Consider the following 20,248-nt stretch of genomic DNA (forward strand, 5'->3'; position numbering starts at 1 on the left):
GTATAATCTACAACTGTAACCAGCAGGTGTCACCCTTGCTCTACCCAAATGATAATAATAATATAATAATGATGGCGGGGGAGCAAAGCCATCAGAGGATGTGAAAAACCTGGTGAAAAACCTTACCGTAGATCCAAATCCGTTCCAGGAAAGACATTCAGGATGTGTTTTTTTTTTACTGAAAACAATGTTTGCTTTGAGAAATCAATAATGGAACGATTTCTTTGCTCTCTTGAAATGACATAAGAAATAATAAAAAAAATCAGCTATTGGAAATGTACTGTAAGATGTTTTATTTCACTCCAAAGAAAGTGTTTTCTAAACAAATACCATAACAAAGCCAGAAACACTACTTAAATGTGTCAGTTGCAAAGCAGCATAATTCAATCTCACACAAGACTTGAAGTTAACATCAGGCACCATGGTTTACAAGTTTTATAATCATTACAAACCACATACAGTAGTTAAAATTAAACCACGTAGTACTGGCTCTGTATGCATGATACACCATGGTGAACTGCACTGCCACACAATGGTACGATAAGGCAAAACTACACATTATATTCCAATATGTGCAGCACAAGAATTGACACTTCATCTATAAAGTACAGCCTTTATCAGCTACTCCTAAATATATCTTCCTATTAAAATAACATATTCAACAAATTAAATGTAGAAAATGTAGAATTAGTGCACAAAAAGACCAGTTATGTTTAAAGTTACAACTTGAAAATAGTTAACTGAGCTACACTGATACAAGCACCAGTGTACAAACTGGCTGATACAAAAGAGAAATGCATTTTTTTTTGAAAATTGAGGCAGCATCCTTCTCTTCCTCCTGCTTGATCTTAGCTGACATTGAAAAACTTTGCAAAATCAAAAAGTACATTGTTCAAATTCTGCATCAATTACTATTTTGAGGTAATCATAATTAAACTGCATTATTGAAATGATTATGCTCAAGACTCATTCCAAAGTGTAGAAATTTAAAAAAAAGGTGGGGAATAAGATTTAAAATAGAGAAACATTGTGATGTGAACCAAAAAAAAGCAAATCAAATATTTTTAGGATCTTCATCCTTCATCTTTTTTAAAAAAAATACAGTAGCAGCATTTTTGCATATCAAAATCATATTTCAGGCAATTTGAACATTCTCCAGAAAAAAAAATTGAACTCCTAATTCTTCACTAAACAAAAAGACTGCCTCTAGGCAGGATGTAGCCTTTTAAGACATATACTTTGAAGCTTCGATATCGGTTTCACACAATGAATCATTAGCCATTAATTCTTGCTGTGGAGGAGAATATTGGAGCCCGATTGAAGCAAACACAAACACTTTCCTCTCACCCAAGGAAAAATACACGAAAGTTAATTACAGCAGCATCCAAAATTGACCACTTTAATGAAGCTCCCACATCTCTAATTTGACCTTAAAAATCACAAAGCTAAACATGAAGGTATTTCAGAAGAACTTTAAATATGCATCACTTGGTCTTCCCCACTGATATTTAATGTAATTTATTGTGAAGGCATCTTTTTAAAGTAACCAAGCTAAAGTGAAAGTTGAGACATTAAATATTACTAGTGTTGCAGTGGTTACCAAGTTATTACTGGTAAAGAGAACTACAAAATTGAAATTCAAATAAAATCAAGGCAACTCACAAAAGTACACATCAAAATCCAATATACAATCAATCTAAAGGACTTGTTCTGTAATGTTTCAATTCAGTTATAGGTGCACTTAAATCATATCAACCATATAATGATTTCTGCTATAGGCTCCAAAGGAATCTAGTAGAACAATCTTGGAAATATTATACTTTCTAAACTGACAGGATATTAAAGCTGAAAGCTGCATGTCAGATACACAATGAGGATTCTGATTCCTGATAAAATTAGTAGGTAATAAACTATTGATAAGAACTGAAAACCCGTTGCCTAAAGACATCTTACACTAACTAAGAAATTCCCTACAGCTCTTTAGTATTTCAATGAATAACCAAATTACTGTTTACTCTGAAACAAGTCACATTCAATTTACCTGTTTCACAAATTTAATTGCGGCTTTTACTTCAGTAAGCAATACATTTTTATGTCAAATTCTCTACTTAGTTTTTTTTTAAAACCCCTTATAATGCATTCATTTCAAATCAAAATACAAGATGGATGCAACAAACCAAAACCAAAATTTTAGAACAAAAAACAAGTATAGAGGTCAGCAGGTTTTGTTAATCCAGGTGCATTTCTCATTGACCTAGCTCATCCTCTTCAGATGTGGGAATCACTTTGTCCAAGTTTCTAAGCGGTTTATACAATAAGAATTCCATTTTACCCGCAGATTGAAAGGTGTAGCAATCTTCAGAGCTGCAGTTTTGTAAAATTTACATAATTTTAAAATGCCAAGTGCTTCAGAATACTTGCAATTGGCATCAACAGCAAATGCAAGTTTACATCCATCATTTTCCTCCACTATAAAATGGGATTTTTTTGGCTGCATTCCATCTATATTGATCACAAGGCCATCATCAAAACAAACTGTTTTTACGTCTCAATGCCAATATACAATTATACTGGCTGTTAACTGGGGTTAGGTGGAGAAGGAGTATGTGAAAATCCCTTTTAAAAAGGTTAAGCATTGTATGCATCAAAATAACTATAACTTGTTATAATGAAACAAAATATTTGGTAAGTTTAGAAAAGCATATTACACAATTGCACTGCTTCTTTTATGCCACTTGGCAAAACATTGCTCAGCGCAGCACATAAATTGCAACATCAGGTTGTACAATCCGTATAGAAAAATAAGCATGTTAAAGAACTTGTGCAACAGATTTCACCATTCTTATAGTAGCTCGGCTCAGGGGAAAAAAATCTGATTGTAAGGCACTGCAAATTTATCTGAAGATGCACCTTTTTCTCTCCCACCCCCCCCCCGAAAAATATAAGGCACGAGAATGATTTCTGATTTTTTACAGCCAATTGTTTCTTGGTGTCCAATATTCAGTGGTTAAATTGCACATTTTATTAGAAAATAAATGGAATCTCTTAAGTATATTCTTTCTCCTTCAACAATGTGCTTAAACTACATAACAAAAAGACTGCATCACTGGTCCAAATAGCGACATCTTCAGGCACTTTCATTTCTTCATTATTAATGTAGGTAAACAGGTACACTTCCCACGATTAATTTCCATAGCAATTATTTGTGGAAAAATAAAATGTTAAGGCATGTAGAATTAAGTCTACAGTATGTGAACCCAATAATCCCTTTGGTCAATATTTAAGATAATGTCTCATTACAAGAGGCTGAAACCAAATATGTTTTCAGTCTCTTCTGAGATTTCAGCACTGGATACGGTCATTTCTTACAGACTTGCAATGACTGACGAATTTCACTGGGGAATGACTTTGACTTTTTTTAAAGTACAAACTAAACAGATCAGTCATTAAGCTATTAATCTGTATTGATCATGTCCCTGCAGATTAACATTTTGTTCACCATTCTCAATGTTAACCTTAGATAGAGAAAATTAGAAAGGCTTCACGGTTTAGGACCATTTCCAGCACTTGTATTATTGATAACAATATCACGCTTCACCGAATGTATGCAAGATTAATGGTGATAACGCATTATAAAGGCACACTTTATAATAATTACTAAACTTGTAATTTTGTATAAGCTGGTGCAAAAAGGTGTAGCCCAGAAACCCCATTCTGCAACTCCAAACTCTTATCTTCACCAATTTCAAACTCCATCTTCAATCGAGGCATGTTGTAAAGCACTTCTTCACTGCATCTCTGTATTGGAAATGCATTCAAATGTTAATATCTTTTAGTACAAAATAATTTTGAATTACTGAGAAGAATGAATATTTACAATGTTACCCAAATTAAAGCAACACCCATACACCCTCTATCTGAGAATCTCTGGATTACCATGAGTAGGATATCTGGCTAATATTTCCTTCTCTTATCAAGAGCATTAAGGCTAATCGTTCCCCTGTGGCTGAGACCAGCTAACTCAGCAAAGAGATTCCAACATGCAACTTTCCTGTCTGGATGACAGCAATGCAGCACGTGAAGTCTTTATAGAATGCAATTTTGCAATATCATTTAAATAGTGCCTTTCACGTCAGGAGGACGTTTAAAAGTGCTTTTACACAGCTGCTGGGCACCCAAAGGCGGTGTGTTTGTGTGCATAAAGAACATCCATCTTTGGATACACGATTATGATTATATAGAACTTTGAATATCAGCAGTTAACTGTTTCATACAAAGTTACCTTTCGAAAATCAGTCTGATCCAGTTACCATTGCACAAGTTACACCAATTATTTTTTAAAAAAAATCTTATTGCAATGCTTCACAATACCAACTTTTTCAATATGTTCAATGGCAAGATCTTTGAAATAATGTAAATAATAACACAGAATCTATTTTGTACGAATTAGGTGGTTTAGTTTCAAGATCAGATGTCAACATTCACACCTGTGATAACGTAAACAGACCGATGTTCAGGTCAGTGTTAACCAGATATATTCAAAAGAATGTCACAATCAAGTAGGGAGTTAAATTAAGTTAAATATTTGTAAATTAATCTTAAAGGGGAGGGCTTTGTCAGTATGCTTCAGTTCTTTGCTTTGCTAGCTTGATACTGAAAACAGAGAACAATCTTGGAATACAGGTGCAAGTGATTGGAAGTGAAGTGAAGAGGGGGAAAAAATTGCCCAACTTACCTTGCAAATGGAATGTATGAAATACTGTACCTGATAGAGAAAAAAACACTGATTATAATACAGTATAGTGAATATTTTTCATATTTAAGTCGATTCACATCACAAGGATGCCTCTTTCATTGATGGGACTGGTTGATAGAAATCGGTCAAGACTTTAAACCAGCTCAGGGACAAAAAATTTCTCTCTGCCGGATACAAGGGCCAGAAATGAAATTAGTTTGAAGCAGCATCAATTTCATTCAGGTGCCAGAGCATGAAACTCCATATAAATTGCACAAATTGCACCTCACTAAGAACATCTGGAAGATAAACAAAGTATAGCAAGTATTTGCAATGACTTTGAGGCACACTGTTGGGCAGAATAGACAGAACTTAATGAGCTATATTCCGATATCGTATTTCACCTGCTCAACACAAATAATGGGAACAAATAATGGATGCCAACGTTGGAAAAGGTGCAGCACCATGATCCCTCAAACTAAAGGGAAGATTGCAAATAAAGCAGTCACAATTTGCTCCCAGGCCTCTGCTATTTCTTTGCTGGTTTTGCACCTAGGAAGTACATTCATGGATTACTGGATTTTTTTTTTCCGGTCACCTATGGGAGTTGACTGCCGATGCTTAGGTGAATCATCACAGCAACATCGCCAAGACTACTCAGCAGCTCGGTAGTGATTGTGGTGAGACACTGAGAAGGAATCAAACTAATGTTCAGTTGTTCCAAGTTTATCGTGGAACACTCAATCTCACTTAATATTTTCTAGTTTTAAGAATTGCAATTGAAGAGAAGTTCAAATGCAGGTTCCCGTTCTAAGACTCATAGTACATGTAATCCCCAGAAGCAACAGAGCATGACTCACTGGAAAGCGTAAAACTGTATGGTTATCTATTTACGGTCAAAAATGGCACAAAGAACAAAACATACATTGCACTTGATGTGCTGAATGGCTCTCTGACCTGAAACAAATCTGTATAAGCATTTACTTACCAGGTCATTGCAAGGAACTGCAACAAGCAAAATATCAAAGCAAGTGCAGCCTTCTTCCACTACAAGACAGAAAAACGGATTACTCAGCAAGCACTACTCTACTCTTCTCTACTCATTGAAATACTTTCATTGTATTGAAAAGATAAAAGAAACATACCCAAAAGGCAGAACACAGTGTACATGCAAGGCAAATCTGCAGAATGAAAAATGTATAAGATTTCACAATTCAACAGCAAACATAAAACCTATCACGTTTTTACAGACGCATTTCACGTTAACTAGATTTTTCACAGTACAATTAACCAAATTTTAAGTCTTTGTAAATCGTCCAAGCTGCAGTTTCTAACAATGTAAAGTGCAATTGTTTAAGTGTAAATTTGAACAGTTTCTGCAAATTTTAAATACATTTTTTTAAAAATATATAATTAACTCACCAGCATCACTATGGTAGCTATCAACCGAGTTGGGTCAAACATTCTTTTACACTGTTTGACAGGTCCCATCAGAAAAACAGTACTGCGGGAAAGAAGAAATTAGCCTCAAACATGGGCAAACAAAATTCATAATTAGGTTACTTTCATGGAAGAAGGGGAAAAAAAAACATATTTTGGAGTAATTTCAAATTTCTTAAAAACTACACTTCAAAGTTAAAGAAAGCAACTTATGTCAGACCTGGTCACTTCTTTCTGAGTTATAGATAGAAATGTGCTTAAAGTAGACCTTATAAACCACCTATAACCCAAACAGGTCTCATGTACAAACTGTGAAAGGAACATACTATCACTTTGTTTCCTCAGTTATGGTGTACAAGACGAACCGCAACAAATGGCTACACTTCCAGCATATTTGTAAATTTGCATCAGAACCTTATTCAAAGCTCAGTTACCATCATTATCCTCTCATAGATTTGAACAAGAAAAGGTGAGCATTGATGCCATTGAAGAACTAACACGCTTACCCAAATGTCTCAAGTTAATTGATGTGAAAAATAAAACGCTCCTGCAAGAAAAAGTGCAGAGATTGGGAACATGAGGCATTGTTATGGACAGAGTAGAGGTAGCTGTACGAGTTGTGACTATCTGGTGACACTAACTGGTCAAAGAGTCAATATATTCTATTCGTACCAATTCGATTCACCAATGACCCTAAAGGCTTGGCTCAAATTATCAAGCTCAAGACACCCAACACTTCACACTGCCATTTTAAGAAAGATTCCCAAAATTAAATTCAGTGTTCATCATCCATTTGCTTTTTGATGACATTGCAAGCTGTAGGATAAGTGTGCACTGCCATACAATTCAAGGGTAAACAGGCCGTTTTCCACTAGGCAGACTGCAAATCATGCAAGGTCTGATTTGAGGCCATTTCGGAGTCCTGTAGCTCAGTTGTAAGAGCGCTCGCCTCACAAACGAGAGGAGCTGGGTTCGATTCCCGGGCAGGGCAAAACGTTGGGCAAGCTTCCTTACTCAACGTGCTCCTGTTTACCTCGCAGTATGTAGGAACCCGGTTGTCAATTACTTGGCAGATTGCTCTTCCAGGGGTAATAATTCCTTCAAAAGAAAATAATAATAGTGATTTGGTCACTCAATCCACGACTGTTTGTGAGACAAGGCTGTGCACAATTGGCTGCCGTGTTTCGTCCACAAAATATACAGTTAATTCACTTTACAGCATATTCTGTGAAGTGCTTCGAGACATCTCGAAGATGTGATGAGGCGCTGTATCAAATGCAAGGATTATTATTATTATTATTACCTCTCCCTTCCTGGTCTGAATATCTGATATGTTTCAGCACGTAGAATTGAAGGAAAAGCTTACAATCACTATCTAAATGATTGGTCACATTAATAATGGAAACAATATGTTCAAAAGGGATAAATTATGAGGAATGACTACTAGGGGTCTTCAGCTTGAGATTCTTTCTGAAAATGGCAGTGTGAAGGGCAATTTTACAACAGGTACCAGGAAGCATTTTCTTACACAGAGAATAATCAAAAGGTAGAACAGGTCACCAGCAAGGAAAATTGCGGCTATGAGATTGGATTCTTAAGAAACAACATGATGCAGTACAATGATCGTAAGACTGCAGTGTTGGTATTATGGAAGGACAAGATCAAATAGGCCGAATGACTTAACCTGAATCCCTAATGACCCCTTGACAGAAGATACCATGCTGTACAAAAAACAAATTAAAAAAACACAGAAGAGCACATTACATTTTTAAAAATTCAAATACAAACAACATAAAGGTGATTTGAAAACAAGCACTGATTCCTGGAGTTAGGGGAGAGAGTAAAATAAATCACATCTTGCGATTCTTTCAGTTCTTAAATACCACCCTCAAATCAAAGCTGAAACCAAGATTATGGGAATTCATTCCTTTTGAACTCTGGTTGATTGGGTTTACCACTTCTTCATAAAACATACTGTATTTTAATCTATTTACAGAAATACAGCTTCTAAACAGGATCTTATGGACATTTTTTTAAATTCAGACCAGTCAATGCAATATTTCATAAATAATCTTTTAAACCGGGAAGGTATTTTGCATTTGGCAAGTAAAAGGGATTTCAGACATGTGGAGTCATTAAATTCCATTCTCTACAAACATCTCCTGATTAAATCACACTCCGCCCTGGAATTTTACAGGCAGGGTGTGCTGTTGAGAACCATTGATAATAACCCGAGATGTCCCTTACAGCTTTGACTAATTCTGCAGCTGTATTGGGAGTTTTGCTCTTCAGACTAAGAACACAACTGCTCTTTTGATAACCTTAGGAAATTAACATTCACATGGTTAGGATAAGTGCAAAACAAAAACGCCCAGAGAGGGGGGGGGGGGGGGGGGGGGTGGCGGGAGTTTAAGTCAGCCATCAAGATACAGGGACTTGGTTCTGTTTCATCTTTTCCATGCCAAATTACCACAACAGCCAACTATGTAACTAATAACTACAAGTCACCATCACGATTGAGATGAACCATTGCCTCAGTACTAACCCAGCAATACCATCATCCATTTGAATATAACTAGAACTTGTTGAACCAGATCACAAAAATATAATATAGTTCAGATCACTCAATACCCTCAGGACATTGTTTGCAGGTGAACAAGTTGTTCCAGTTGGAGATAACACCACTGAAATACACTAACTGCCAGCAACCAGACAAGACAGGCCCATCAACCTAATCATTGCCATGACAAAATGCCCACAATTCAACAACTTATTAATCCTTCCCAAATATCATATGGTTGGCTGGTATAGTTTTTGGTTAAGGACCTGACCTGGCAATGCTCAATGTTGACATTGGGTAATAAAAGAGGGGAAACATTCCATTCTCAAGCACAACATTCATCCAAAAAACAAACAGGAAATATTTATCTCCCAATTCTTTTAAAACTGGCTTCAATTTTAAAATAACTTCCAAATGAAAGTCGTTGGAACCCACCTCGCCCCCACCTCCCCCCACACAACCAACCCCCAAAAAATGGTGGTGAAACATCAATAGAAAACCTATACTATGTACAATTGTAAAAGTACAACACAATACAAAACCACAACATCACACTTGTGTAGCTCCTTTCATGTGGGGAGAATGTCCCAAGGCGCTGGACAGTCAGGGATTTGCACCCGAGCAGGGGGATTAGAATCAGGGAGGGGCGGAGGGTGGCCAAACATGAGGTCGAAGAGAAGGGTCTTTGAAGGAGGCAAGTGAGGGAGCGAGGCAAAGGGAATGGGGTGTGGAGTACCAAAAGGTGGGGTTGGAGAGACCTGAATGTCCGACCGCCGATGGTGGGCCGGGCAGGGGACACGGAGCAGGCCGCGGTCTGCTGAGCAGAGGGAACGGCCAGGTTGATAAGTACAACATTTACGTGGAACTTCATTGCATGAAAGCAACAGATGGCAAAGAAAGGGCGTTCTGAATTTTCTGTGGTTGAACATTAACCCGTTTACTGACAGTCCAATATTTGCTCACCTAGCAAGAGTTGAGATGTTCCCAATGGAGTAAAACACTGCAAAGAGCACCAATCCTTTCTTCGGAATCCAGAGAAAGCAGACACCCTGAGAAAAAGAGAACCATTTGTAAAGGGCACGTTCTTAAAAGCTGGTCTCCAAGAAACTTTTGTTTGAGGTCGACACTGGATTGATTTAAAAAAAACATCTTATTGTTATAATGCCAGGGAGCAGGTTGGGTATTCATAATAATCTTTGCATTTTGATACAGCGCCTTATCGTTTCTTCTAGACGTCTCAAATGCTTCACAGTATAGACTATACATTTTGTGGGTGAAATGTGGTAGCCAATTGCGCCACAAGCAGTCATGGACTGAATGACCAAACTATTCATTTTTAATTTTTTAAGGGATCATTACCCCCAGAAAAGTAATCCGCCAATCGACTAACAACCGGGTTCCTATTTACTGCTAGGTACACAGAAGCATGTGAAGTAAGGAAACATGCCCAACGTTTCACTCTTATAGGAAGGATGAGAACAAATGTGCCGAAGAGACTTCTTAAATAATAATCCTTGCATTTGATATAGCGCTTTTCACGTCGGGAGGACGTCCCAAAGCGCTTCACAGAACACACTGTGAAGTGAATTGACTGTATATTTGTGGGCGAACGCGGCAGCCAATTGCGCACAGCAATGTCCCACAAACAGTCGTAGATTGAAAATGACCAATTTATTATTGTTTTTGGAGGGATTATTATTAGGCGTGTGGAGTAAGGAAACTTGCCCAAGGTTTTGCCCTGCCTGGAATTGAACTCAGGTCTCCCATTTGCAAAGCGAGTGCTCTAACCACTGAGCTACAGGACTCCACGTACTACTTCTTCATCCAGATCTTTGTTGTGATTTTGTGTGTAAATATATCTGGCTACAAGATTCGGGGATTATAACACAGAATGGAATTGAGTATTAAATCTACAACTATATTAGCTTAATTTTGCTCAATCTGAGGAGGTAACAAATCCTAAATGGGTTTTAATTGTTCAGTAGGTCATTTCAAGAACATCACTTGATTTTTAAAAAAAGTACCCAAGTGCCTTGTACATTCTCTACATTTTAGAACAAGGTCCAGAATGTAAAACTCAACAAAATTGATGGCAGTAATTTAAGAGGGAGATGTAGATCTTAATGTACAATGCCTACTGTATAAACCAGTATTTTTCACGGCTCATGTAATATTACTATTGTTGTATGACCTTATTTTCAAAATAATCCCCTTTCATTATTTTCCTACAAAGTATTGTAATCACCAAGAGCACGGTTTTGTAAAAAATTATCGCACTTCATCTTGCCTCCCAAGTTACACCCGGTATTCAAGCAAAGAAAAATGTATTAATGCACAATTTCAGTTTTCATATCTGCCAATAAAAAGCACTGCAACAACAACAATATTACATTTGCATATAGCGCCTTTCACGTTGGGAGGACGTCCCAAGGCGCTGGATAGTGTACAGCATTTCAGACCTGAGCTGAGGTCAGGGAGGGAGAAGGGAGAGGAGGGGAAGAGGATGACCAATGGCATGGTCGAAGAGGAGGGTTTCGAGGCGGGACTTGAAGGAGGCCAAGGAGGGGACGAGGCGGAGTGATTGGGGGATGGAATTCCAGAGGTTGGGGGCAGAGTGGCTGAAGGCTCTCCCGCCAATGGTGGGACGGGTGGGTTGGGGGACATGAAGCAGGCCAGAGCCGGCTGAGTGGAGGGAGCAGGTGGGTGGTAGAGGGTTAGGAGGTCGCAGAGATAGGGTGGGGTGAGGCCATGGAGGGCTTTGTAAGTGAGGACCAGGATCTTGAACTGGATCCTCTGAAGGATAGGGAGCCAATGGAGTCGGGAGAGAATGGGGGAGATGGGATCGCGGAGTTTAGTGCGGGAGAGGAAACGGGCTGCAGAGTTCTGGATGTAGAGGGAGGAGTTGGGAAGGCAGACAAGCAGGGCGTTTGCATAGTCGAGCCTGGAGGTGATGAAGGCATGAACAAGAGTTTCAGTGGTCTGAGGGGTGAGGTAGTGGCTGATTCGGGTGATGTTACGGAGGTGAGGGAAGGCAGAGCGGGTCATGGCTTGGATGTGGGGAATAAATCACAGTTGAGGGTCGAACAAGACACCAAGGTTCCTGACTGGCGGTGAGTTGTAGTGTGCAACCATGGAGGTTGATGCTGCCAGAGCCTGAGATGCTGAGGCGCTGGTGAGAGCCAATCAGGAGGGCTTCAGTCTTGTTCACATTCAAATGTAGGAAATTTGCCCTCTTCCAGGACTTGATGTCCGACAGACAGTCTGTCAGGACAGCAACAACAACAACAACAAGATTCCATTTATAGAGCGCCTTTCACGTCGGGAGGACGTCCCAAGGCGCTGAAGTGGAGTTGAGGGTGGAGGCAGAAAGATAGAGTTGGGTGTCATCCGCATACATATGGAAGTTGACTGCATGTCTGTGGCTGATGTCACCAATGGGGAGCAGGTAGATATTAAAGAGGAGAGGGCCAAGGACAGAGCCCTGGGGGATACCAGACGTGACGTGCGGGGACTGGAGGAGAAACCGTTAGAGGTAACACAGTGGAGACAGTGAGAGTGATAGGATTTGATCCAGCAAGGGCAGGTCCATGAAGATTAAGTAAAGAGGAGAGGAGGTGTATGAGGATGGAGTGGTCGACGTTGTCGAAAGCGGCAGAGAAGTCTAGGAGGACAAGGAGGCAAAGGGAGCCCTGATCACAGATGTTCAGAATGTCATTAGTGATTACATGAAATTAATTGACACTAATTTAATATCAGACAGATTTCCCTCACAATCTTTATTCTCTAAAAAGTGTTAAATTAATTAGCCCTTCACCATCATGAGAAACAAAACAGAGATTTAATTCCTCGGAGGCGCACCCTTAATAAATCTGATATGAAACATTACAAATTAGAATCTCTTCTGGAGGGAAATTTGCCAGACTGCACCGTGAAATTCAGGAAACTTCAGATTGTGGATCCATTGAGGGAAGTCATATTAGAACACATTAGAATATACAGCACAGAAACAAGTCATTCGGCCCAACTGGTCTATGCCGGTGTTTATGCTCCACATGAGCCTCCATCTGCCCTTCCTCAACTAAGCCTTCAAGCGTAACCTTCTATTAATTTATTAAATTTACTTGGGAGCAACGCACAATATACGTATTTGCCAAATCAACTTACCAGTATGGAGCAAATGATGCCTGCCACAAAGCAGGCAAGAAAACCTTTCAATCTGGTTCCCCATCCTAAAGAGGTTGCGTCAAATGCCTGCGGGACAAAAAGAAGCACTTGGTGATAACTGCTCTGAAGTAGTTTTATGTTGAAGTCACTGTTATAACTGGATACCGTTTTTATACTTTGTAGCAGCAAGGCAGCCTGCGTGGCAACAAGGTAAATCTGAAATGGTTTAGCATGCTTTCATTCATCAATATGCACCGATACAATATAACATTTTGTAAAAAATCTACAAAGTATTTGACTGTGGACACTATTTGCCACAATGCGGTGTAAGGGAACGTGAACACCAACACGAACAACAACTTGCATTTATATAGCGCCCTTCGCGCGGGGTAGCGTCCCGAAATGCTCGACAACAACAACAACAACACGATTACATTTGTACAGCGCCTTTCACGTGGGGAGGACGTCCCAAGGCGCTGGACAGTGGTACAGCATTTCAGACCCGAGCCGGGGTCGGGGGTGAAGCCAGTGGTGGAGTCTGACCTCGAGCCAGGGGGAGAGGGAGGGGGGAGGTGACAGTCAGCACGATCAAAAAGGAAGAACGTTAGGTGGGATTTGGAAGTGGGGAGGGAGGGGGCAAGGCAGAGGGATTGAGAGAGCTCCAGAACTCAGGGTGTAGTGGCTGAAAACACAGCCGTCGATGGTAGAGCGGAGGGGGCGAGGGACAAACAGGAGCCCGGAGCCGGCTGAGCGGAGGCAGCAGGCGGTGGAGTGGGGGGGGGGAGGGGGGGGGGGGTAAGTAAATTGAACCACCAAAGAGAGACATAATCTACTTTAGCAGTAACTTGATTACGGAGGTTGTATGCAGATAGTACTCTATGGTACAGTCATAAGTAGTTTATCCAAAATGGCTAATGAGCTGAAGTTGCTGAACCCTTCAGAATGCTTTGTGTAGTTACAAACTGCAAAATTCAATTTAGAGCCAAATTATTCCGGCAAAACTAAAGAAAATATATATATTTTTTAAAAAGTATTACCAACAAACTGTTCTTATAATACCCTTAATACAAATTCTAGTTATTTCATTTATAAGCAACTAAGTAAGGTAAGGTAAAGTAACATAACACAACCAACACCTGAACTTATTTATCTTTGGAGGAGATGTTTTCCAAACAGCCGGCAATTCACTAGTCCATATCTGAAGGCATCTCAGTAAACAATCATCTGGTATTCATAACACGTTAAGCAAACACGCAGCTCGCCAGAAGGGTCACAAAACATTGTCAGGATTTTCAACAAACAGATTAGTTGGGTCTTTACTGCTACTTTGTTTTGAAAAAAAAGAAGAAACACTAAACAACTTCTCCATCATTTTAATCAGAAAATATAAACGTTAAAAACACAACAGCTTTTTTCTTTTNAAAAAAGGTCCTTCCTGCCAAAAGGTTTTACGTCTCATTTTCAGTAACAGGGGAAGCACGTTGAGAGGCAGATTACCATTTGAACCAAGCAAAACATACCAATGCATCCAAAACTAAAAAGAGGGAAAAAAGCTCAAATTCAGCTTACTACAGAGTGGTCCATTGAGCTTTTTTTAAAAAAATTATGCATCGAAGTTTCATAAGGTGCAAAAATAATGGCCTTCACTTTGAATGCAAGCCCTCTTGATTTGGTCCAACACCCTCCAAACCAACAACAACAACAACTTGCATTTATATGACGCCCCTCAACGCAGTGCAGCGTCCCCAGAGCACTCGACAGTGGCGGAGTACAAAGCAAAGTCAACAGAGGAATAATGAGCGAACTCTTCCTTCCACTGGCAAAAACAATGTCATGGGAGTAGTGGCTTCACAACAGCAGATTTGAATTCCCCTCTGTAGCCTTGCTAACGTGTTGTGTAATTGAAGATATCCAACTGGGAATTGATGCCCCAGAAATCAACCCTTTCAACCTCAAAGGGTCTATGGGAATACCTGACTTGAGATTTCTCCCTTTGGTGGTGTAATTTATGAAGCATTTGCTGGTCACAGATAAAACGACGACTTTGCACGCCAGAATATAGCCATGAATACAGAACGAAGCTATGTACACCGACCGACAGTCCCACAAGGCATTCGAGAAGTTATTCTTTTCGTCCAGCTGCAATGCTGTACAGGAAGAAGTTGAGTCATAATGGTTTCACAAAGTTTCCAAATAAATAATAATCCAAGTGCAGGACTGAGGTAGTCCAATCCAACCAGTGCTGCGTGCACTGAATTTAATGAAATTCACCCCTTCTCTCTTCACTTCACCTCTACCTCGTCACTTTGTCCTGACAACAACAACAACAACAACAAGATTCCATTTATAAAGCGCCTTTCACCTTCTCAACCTCACTGGCCTATCCCTCAGACCAACCCGGTGCGCAGCTTAGCCATCAGGCTCGACCCACAAGTGTCCTTCCTTCGCCCCGTGTGGACCCTGACCAGGACCGCTTTCCTCCACCTCGGCCACACTGCCCACCTCGGCCACACTGCCCACCTCGGCCACACTGCCCACCTCCACAACACTGCCCACCTCCACAACACTGCCCACCTCCACAAGATCCAGCTGATCCAAACCTTCGCCGCCCGCATACTCACCCGGACTAAACTCCGTACCCACATCACAACGGCTCTAAGCCAGGCTCCACCCCGGCTCCTTATGGCCGAACAGATCGATTTCAGGATCCTCAGGCACGTTTTAAAATCCCTCCGTGCCCTGGCACGTCCCTCTACCCCTCCAACCCGCTTCCCCAAACCCCAACCCGGTTGCCTTCTGCCCCACCATCGACAGGATGCACTTTCAGCCCACTCTCCCCTTCCCGCCCCACCCACCAAATCTCCGGGACGACCTTTCCTCTATCCCGTCCTCTTCCTCCTCCTCGTCCGGCTTGCCCGCTGGAAGAGATCCCTCTTGACCATCCGTGCCCCGCCGGGGCGTTACCCTGTGTGAAGGGTGGGGGGCGCGATATATAAATGCAAGTCGTCGTTGTTGTTGTTGTTGTAAATGCAAAAAAAATAATAATAGTGGTTGATGGTAGATCCAGTGGTTGGGGGGGGTAGGGGGGTTAGGTGGGGCGCTTGGGGGTGGGGGAGGGTAGGGATGGGGGGGGTAGGGATAGGGGTGTGTGGGGGGGGGTGGGGGGCTTAGTTGGGGAGGTTGGTGGTGGGGAGGGTAGAGATGGAGGGTAGGGATGGGGGGGTGTGGTGGGGGTGGGGGGATAGGGGGGTTAGGTGGGGAGGTTGGGGGTGGGGGAGGGTAGAGATGGGGGTGTGTGGGGGGTAGGGATGGGGGGGTGTGGTGGGGGGATAGGGGGGTTAGGTGGGGAGGTTGGGGGTGGGGGAGGGTAGAGATGGGGGTGTGTGGGGGGTGGGGGGGGGTGTGTGCGGGGTAGGGATGGGGGTGTGTGGGGGGTAGGGATGGGGGGGGTGGGGCGGGGTGGGGGGGTAGGGATGGGGGGTGTGGGGCGGGGTGGGGGGGTAGGGTTGGGGTGGGGGTGTGTGGGGTGGGGGAGGTAGGGGGGTTGGGGTGGGGGGGCTAGGGGGGTTGGGGTGGGGGTGTGTGGGGCGGGGTGGGGGGGGTAGGGGGGGTAGGGGGGTTGGGATGGGGGGTGTGGTGGGGGTGGGGGGTAGGGGGTAAGGTGGGGAGGTTGGGGGTGGGAGAGGGTAGAGATGGGGGTGTGTGGGGGGTGGGGGGGGGGTGTGTGCGGAGTAGAGATGGGGGTGTGTGGGGGGGGGGGGGGGGTGTGTGCGGGGTAGGGATGGGGGTGTGTGGGGGGTGGGGGGGGGGTGTGTGCGGGGTAGGGATGGGGGTGTGTGGGGGGTGGGGTGTGCGGGGTAGGGATGGGGGGGGGGTGGGGGGGGTGTGTGCGGGGTGGGGGGTGTGTGTGTGTGTGGGGGGTTGGGTTGGGGGGGGGGGGTGTGTGCGGGGTAGAGATGGGGGTGTGTGGGGGGTTGGAGTGGGGGTGGGGGGGGTAGGGAGGTTGGGGGTGGGGGAGGGTAGAGATGGGGGTGTGTGGGGGGGTTGGGGGGGTAGGGATGGGGGGTGTGGGGGGTTGGGGGAGGGTAGAGATGGGGGTGTGTGGGGGGTGGGGGGGGGTGTGTGCGGGGTAGGGATGGGGGTGTGTGGGGGGGGGGGGGGGGTGTGTGCGGGGTGAGGGGAGGGTGTGTGCGGGGTAGGGATGGGGGTGTGTGGGGGGTTGGAGTGGGGGTGGGGGGGGGGTAGGGAGGCTGAAGGCCCGACCACCGATGGTGGGGCTGGGAGTCTCCCACAGGCCCAGCCTGGTCTGCCCGGCGGTGTCTGACCTCGGACAGGCCGCCCGTGTCGTCGTTGGCCGCCGCCGAGTCCTCTCCGCTCAGAACTTTCTTCAGCTTGTCCATGGCGCCAGTGACGTCACTCCCCTCCTCGCCGCCGCTCAGCCCCGCCCCCTGACGTACGGGGCAGGTCCGCGCATGCGCCACCGCCTCCAGCCGGCGGCGCCACAGACAGCGCCTCTGGAGGCGACACTCTGCATGTACGCCTCCATCACCCCACCACCACCACCACCCACACACACACACACACACACAGCCACACACACACACACAGCCAAGGGATAGGGCAGCGCAGGACAGGAGAGAGCAACCCAGGGCAACACAGCGCTGAGCAACACAGGGCAATACAGCACTGGGCAACACAGGGCTGAGCAACACAGGGCAATACAGCACTGGGCAACACAGGGCAATACAGCGCTGGGCAACACAGGGCAACACAGCGCTGGGCAACACAGGGCAACACAGCGCTGGGCAACACAGCGCGGGGCAACACAGGGCAATACAGTGCTGGGCAACACAGGGCAATACAGCGCTGGGCAACACAGGGCAATACAGTGCTGGGCAACACAGGGCAATACAGCGCTGGGCAACACAGGGCAATACAGTGCTGGGCAACACAGGGCAATACAGTGCTGGGCAACACAGGGCAACACAGTGCTGAGCAACACAGGGCAACACAGCACTGGGCAACACAGGGCAATACAGTGCTGGGCAACACAGGGCAATACAGCGCTGGGCAACACAGGGCAATACAGTGCTGAGCAACACAGGGCAACACAGCGCTGGGCAACACAGGGCTGAGCAACACAGCGCAATACAGCGCTGAGCAACACAGGGCTGAGCAACACAGGGCAATACAGCGCTGAGCAACACACCGCTGGGCAACACAGGGCAACACACCGCGGGGCAACACAGAGCAACACAGCACTGGGCAACACAGCGCTGGGCAACACAGGGCAATACAGCACTGGGCAACACAGCGCTGAGCAACACAGGGCAACACAGCGCTGAGCAACACAGGGCAACACAGCGCTGGGCAACACAGGGCAACACAGCGCTGGGCAACACAGGGCAACACAGCGCTGGGCAACACAGGGCAATACAGTGCTGGGCAACACAGGGCAACACAGCGCTGAGCAACACAGCACTGGGCAACACAGCGCTGAGCAACACAGGGCAACACAGCGCTGAGCAACACAGGGCAACACAGCGCTGGCCAACACAGGGCAATACAGCGCTGGGCAACACAGTGCTGGCCAACACAGGGCAATACAGCGCTGGGCAACACAGCGCTGGGCAACACAGGGCAACACAGCGCTGAGCAACACAGGGCAACACAGCGCTGAGCAACACAGGGCAACACACCGCTGGGCAACACAGCGCGGGGCAACACAGGGCAACACAGCGCTGAGCAACACAGGGCAATACAGCGCTGGGCAACACAGGGCAACACACCGCTGGGCAACACAGGGCAACACAGCGCTGAGCAACACAGGGCAATACAGTGCTGGGCAACACACCGCTGGGCAACACAGGGCAACACAGCGCTGGCCAACACAGGGCAACACAGCGCTGAGCAACACAGGGCAACACAGCGCTGGGCAACACAGGGCAACACAGCGCTGAGCAACACAGGGCAACACAGCATTGAGCAACACAGGGCAACACACCGCTGGGCAACACAGGGCAACACACCGCTGGGCAACACAGGGCAATACAGCGCTGAGCAACACAGGGCAACACAGCGCTGGCCAACACAGGGCAATACAGCGCTGGGCAACACAGCATTGGGCAACACAGGGCAATACAGTGCTGGGCAACATGGGGCAACACAGCGCTGGGCAACACAGGGCAACACAGCGCTGGGCAACACAGGGCAATACAGTGCTGGGCAACACAGCGCTGGCCAACACAGCACTGGGCAACACAGCGCTGGGCAACACAGCGCTGGGCAACACAGGGCAACACAGCGCTGGGCAACACAGGGCAATACAGTGCTGGGCAACACAGCGCTGGCCAACACAGCGCTGGCCAACACAGCGCTGGGCAACACAGGGCAATACAGTGCTGGGCAACACGGGGCAACACAGCGCTGGGCAACACAGGGCAACACAGCGCTGGGCAACACAGGGCAATACAGTGCTGGGCAACACAGCGCTGGCCAACACAGCACAGGGCAACAGTGCTGGGCCACACAGGGCAACAGCGCTGGGCAACACAGTGCAACACAGCGCTGGGCAACACAGTGCCACACAGCGCTGGGCAACACAGGGCAACACAGCGCTGGGCAACACAGGGCAATACAGTGCTGGGCAACACAGCGCTGGCCAACACAGCGCTGGCCAACACAGCGCTGGGCAACACAGGGCAATACAGTGCTGGGCAACACAGCACTGGCCAACACAACGCTGGCCAACACAGCGCTGGCCAACACAGCATTGGGCAACACAGGGCAATACAGTGCTGGGCAACACGGGGCAACACAGCGCTGGGCAACACAGGGCAACACAGCGCTGGGCAACACAGGGCAATACAGTGCTGGGCAACACAGCGCTGGCCAACACAGCACTGGGCAACACAGCGCTGGGCAACACAGCGCTGGGCAACACAGGGCAACACAGCGCTGGGCAACACAGGGCAATACAGTGCTGGGCAACACAGCGCTGGGCAACACAGGGCAATACAGTGCTGGGCAACACAGCACTGGCCAACACAACGCTGGCCAACACAGCGCTGGCCAACACAGCGCTGGCCAACACAGCGCTGGCCAACACAGGGCAATACAGTGCTGGGCAACACGGGGCAACACAGCGCTGGGCAACACAGCGCTGGCCAACACAGCGCTGGGCAACACAGCGCTGGCCAACACAGCGCTGGCCAACACAGCGCTGGCCAACACAGGGCAACACAGCGCTGGGCAACACAGCGCTGGCCAACACAGCGCTGGCCAACACAGCGCTGGCCAACACAGCGCTGGCCAACACAGCGCTGGGCAACACAGCGCTGGGCAACACA

At 45.6% G+C, this 20,248-nt stretch overlaps 1 protein-coding gene across 1 annotated transcript; it reads right to left on the reverse strand.

Moving 5' to 3' along the window:
* Positions 1-1,092: 1,092 nt before the first annotated feature.
* Positions 1,093-17,343, reverse strand: sft2d2a (SFT2 domain containing 2a). The gene is made up of 8 exons (XM_007895716.2): positions 17,225-17,343; positions 12,900-12,986; positions 9,699-9,784; positions 6,158-6,239; positions 5,881-5,916; positions 5,724-5,782; positions 4,736-4,765; positions 1,093-3,798 (listed from the first exon to the last, which is right to left on the reverse strand). The coding sequence occupies exons 1-8, from the start codon at positions 17,297-17,299 to the stop codon at positions 3,759-3,761; spliced, it is 495 nt and encodes a 164-aa protein (XP_007893907.1). The 5' UTR covers positions 17,300-17,343; the 3' UTR covers positions 1,093-3,758.
* Positions 17,344-20,248: the final 2,905 nt, after the last annotated feature.

This window comes from Callorhinchus milii, unplaced genomic scaffold (genome assembly GCF_018977255.1).
Source record: "Callorhinchus milii isolate IMCB2004 unplaced genomic scaffold, IMCB_Cmil_1.0 Scaffold4, whole genome shotgun sequence".
Taxonomy (NCBI): Eukaryota; Metazoa; Chordata; class Chondrichthyes; order Chimaeriformes; family Callorhinchidae; genus Callorhinchus; species Callorhinchus milii.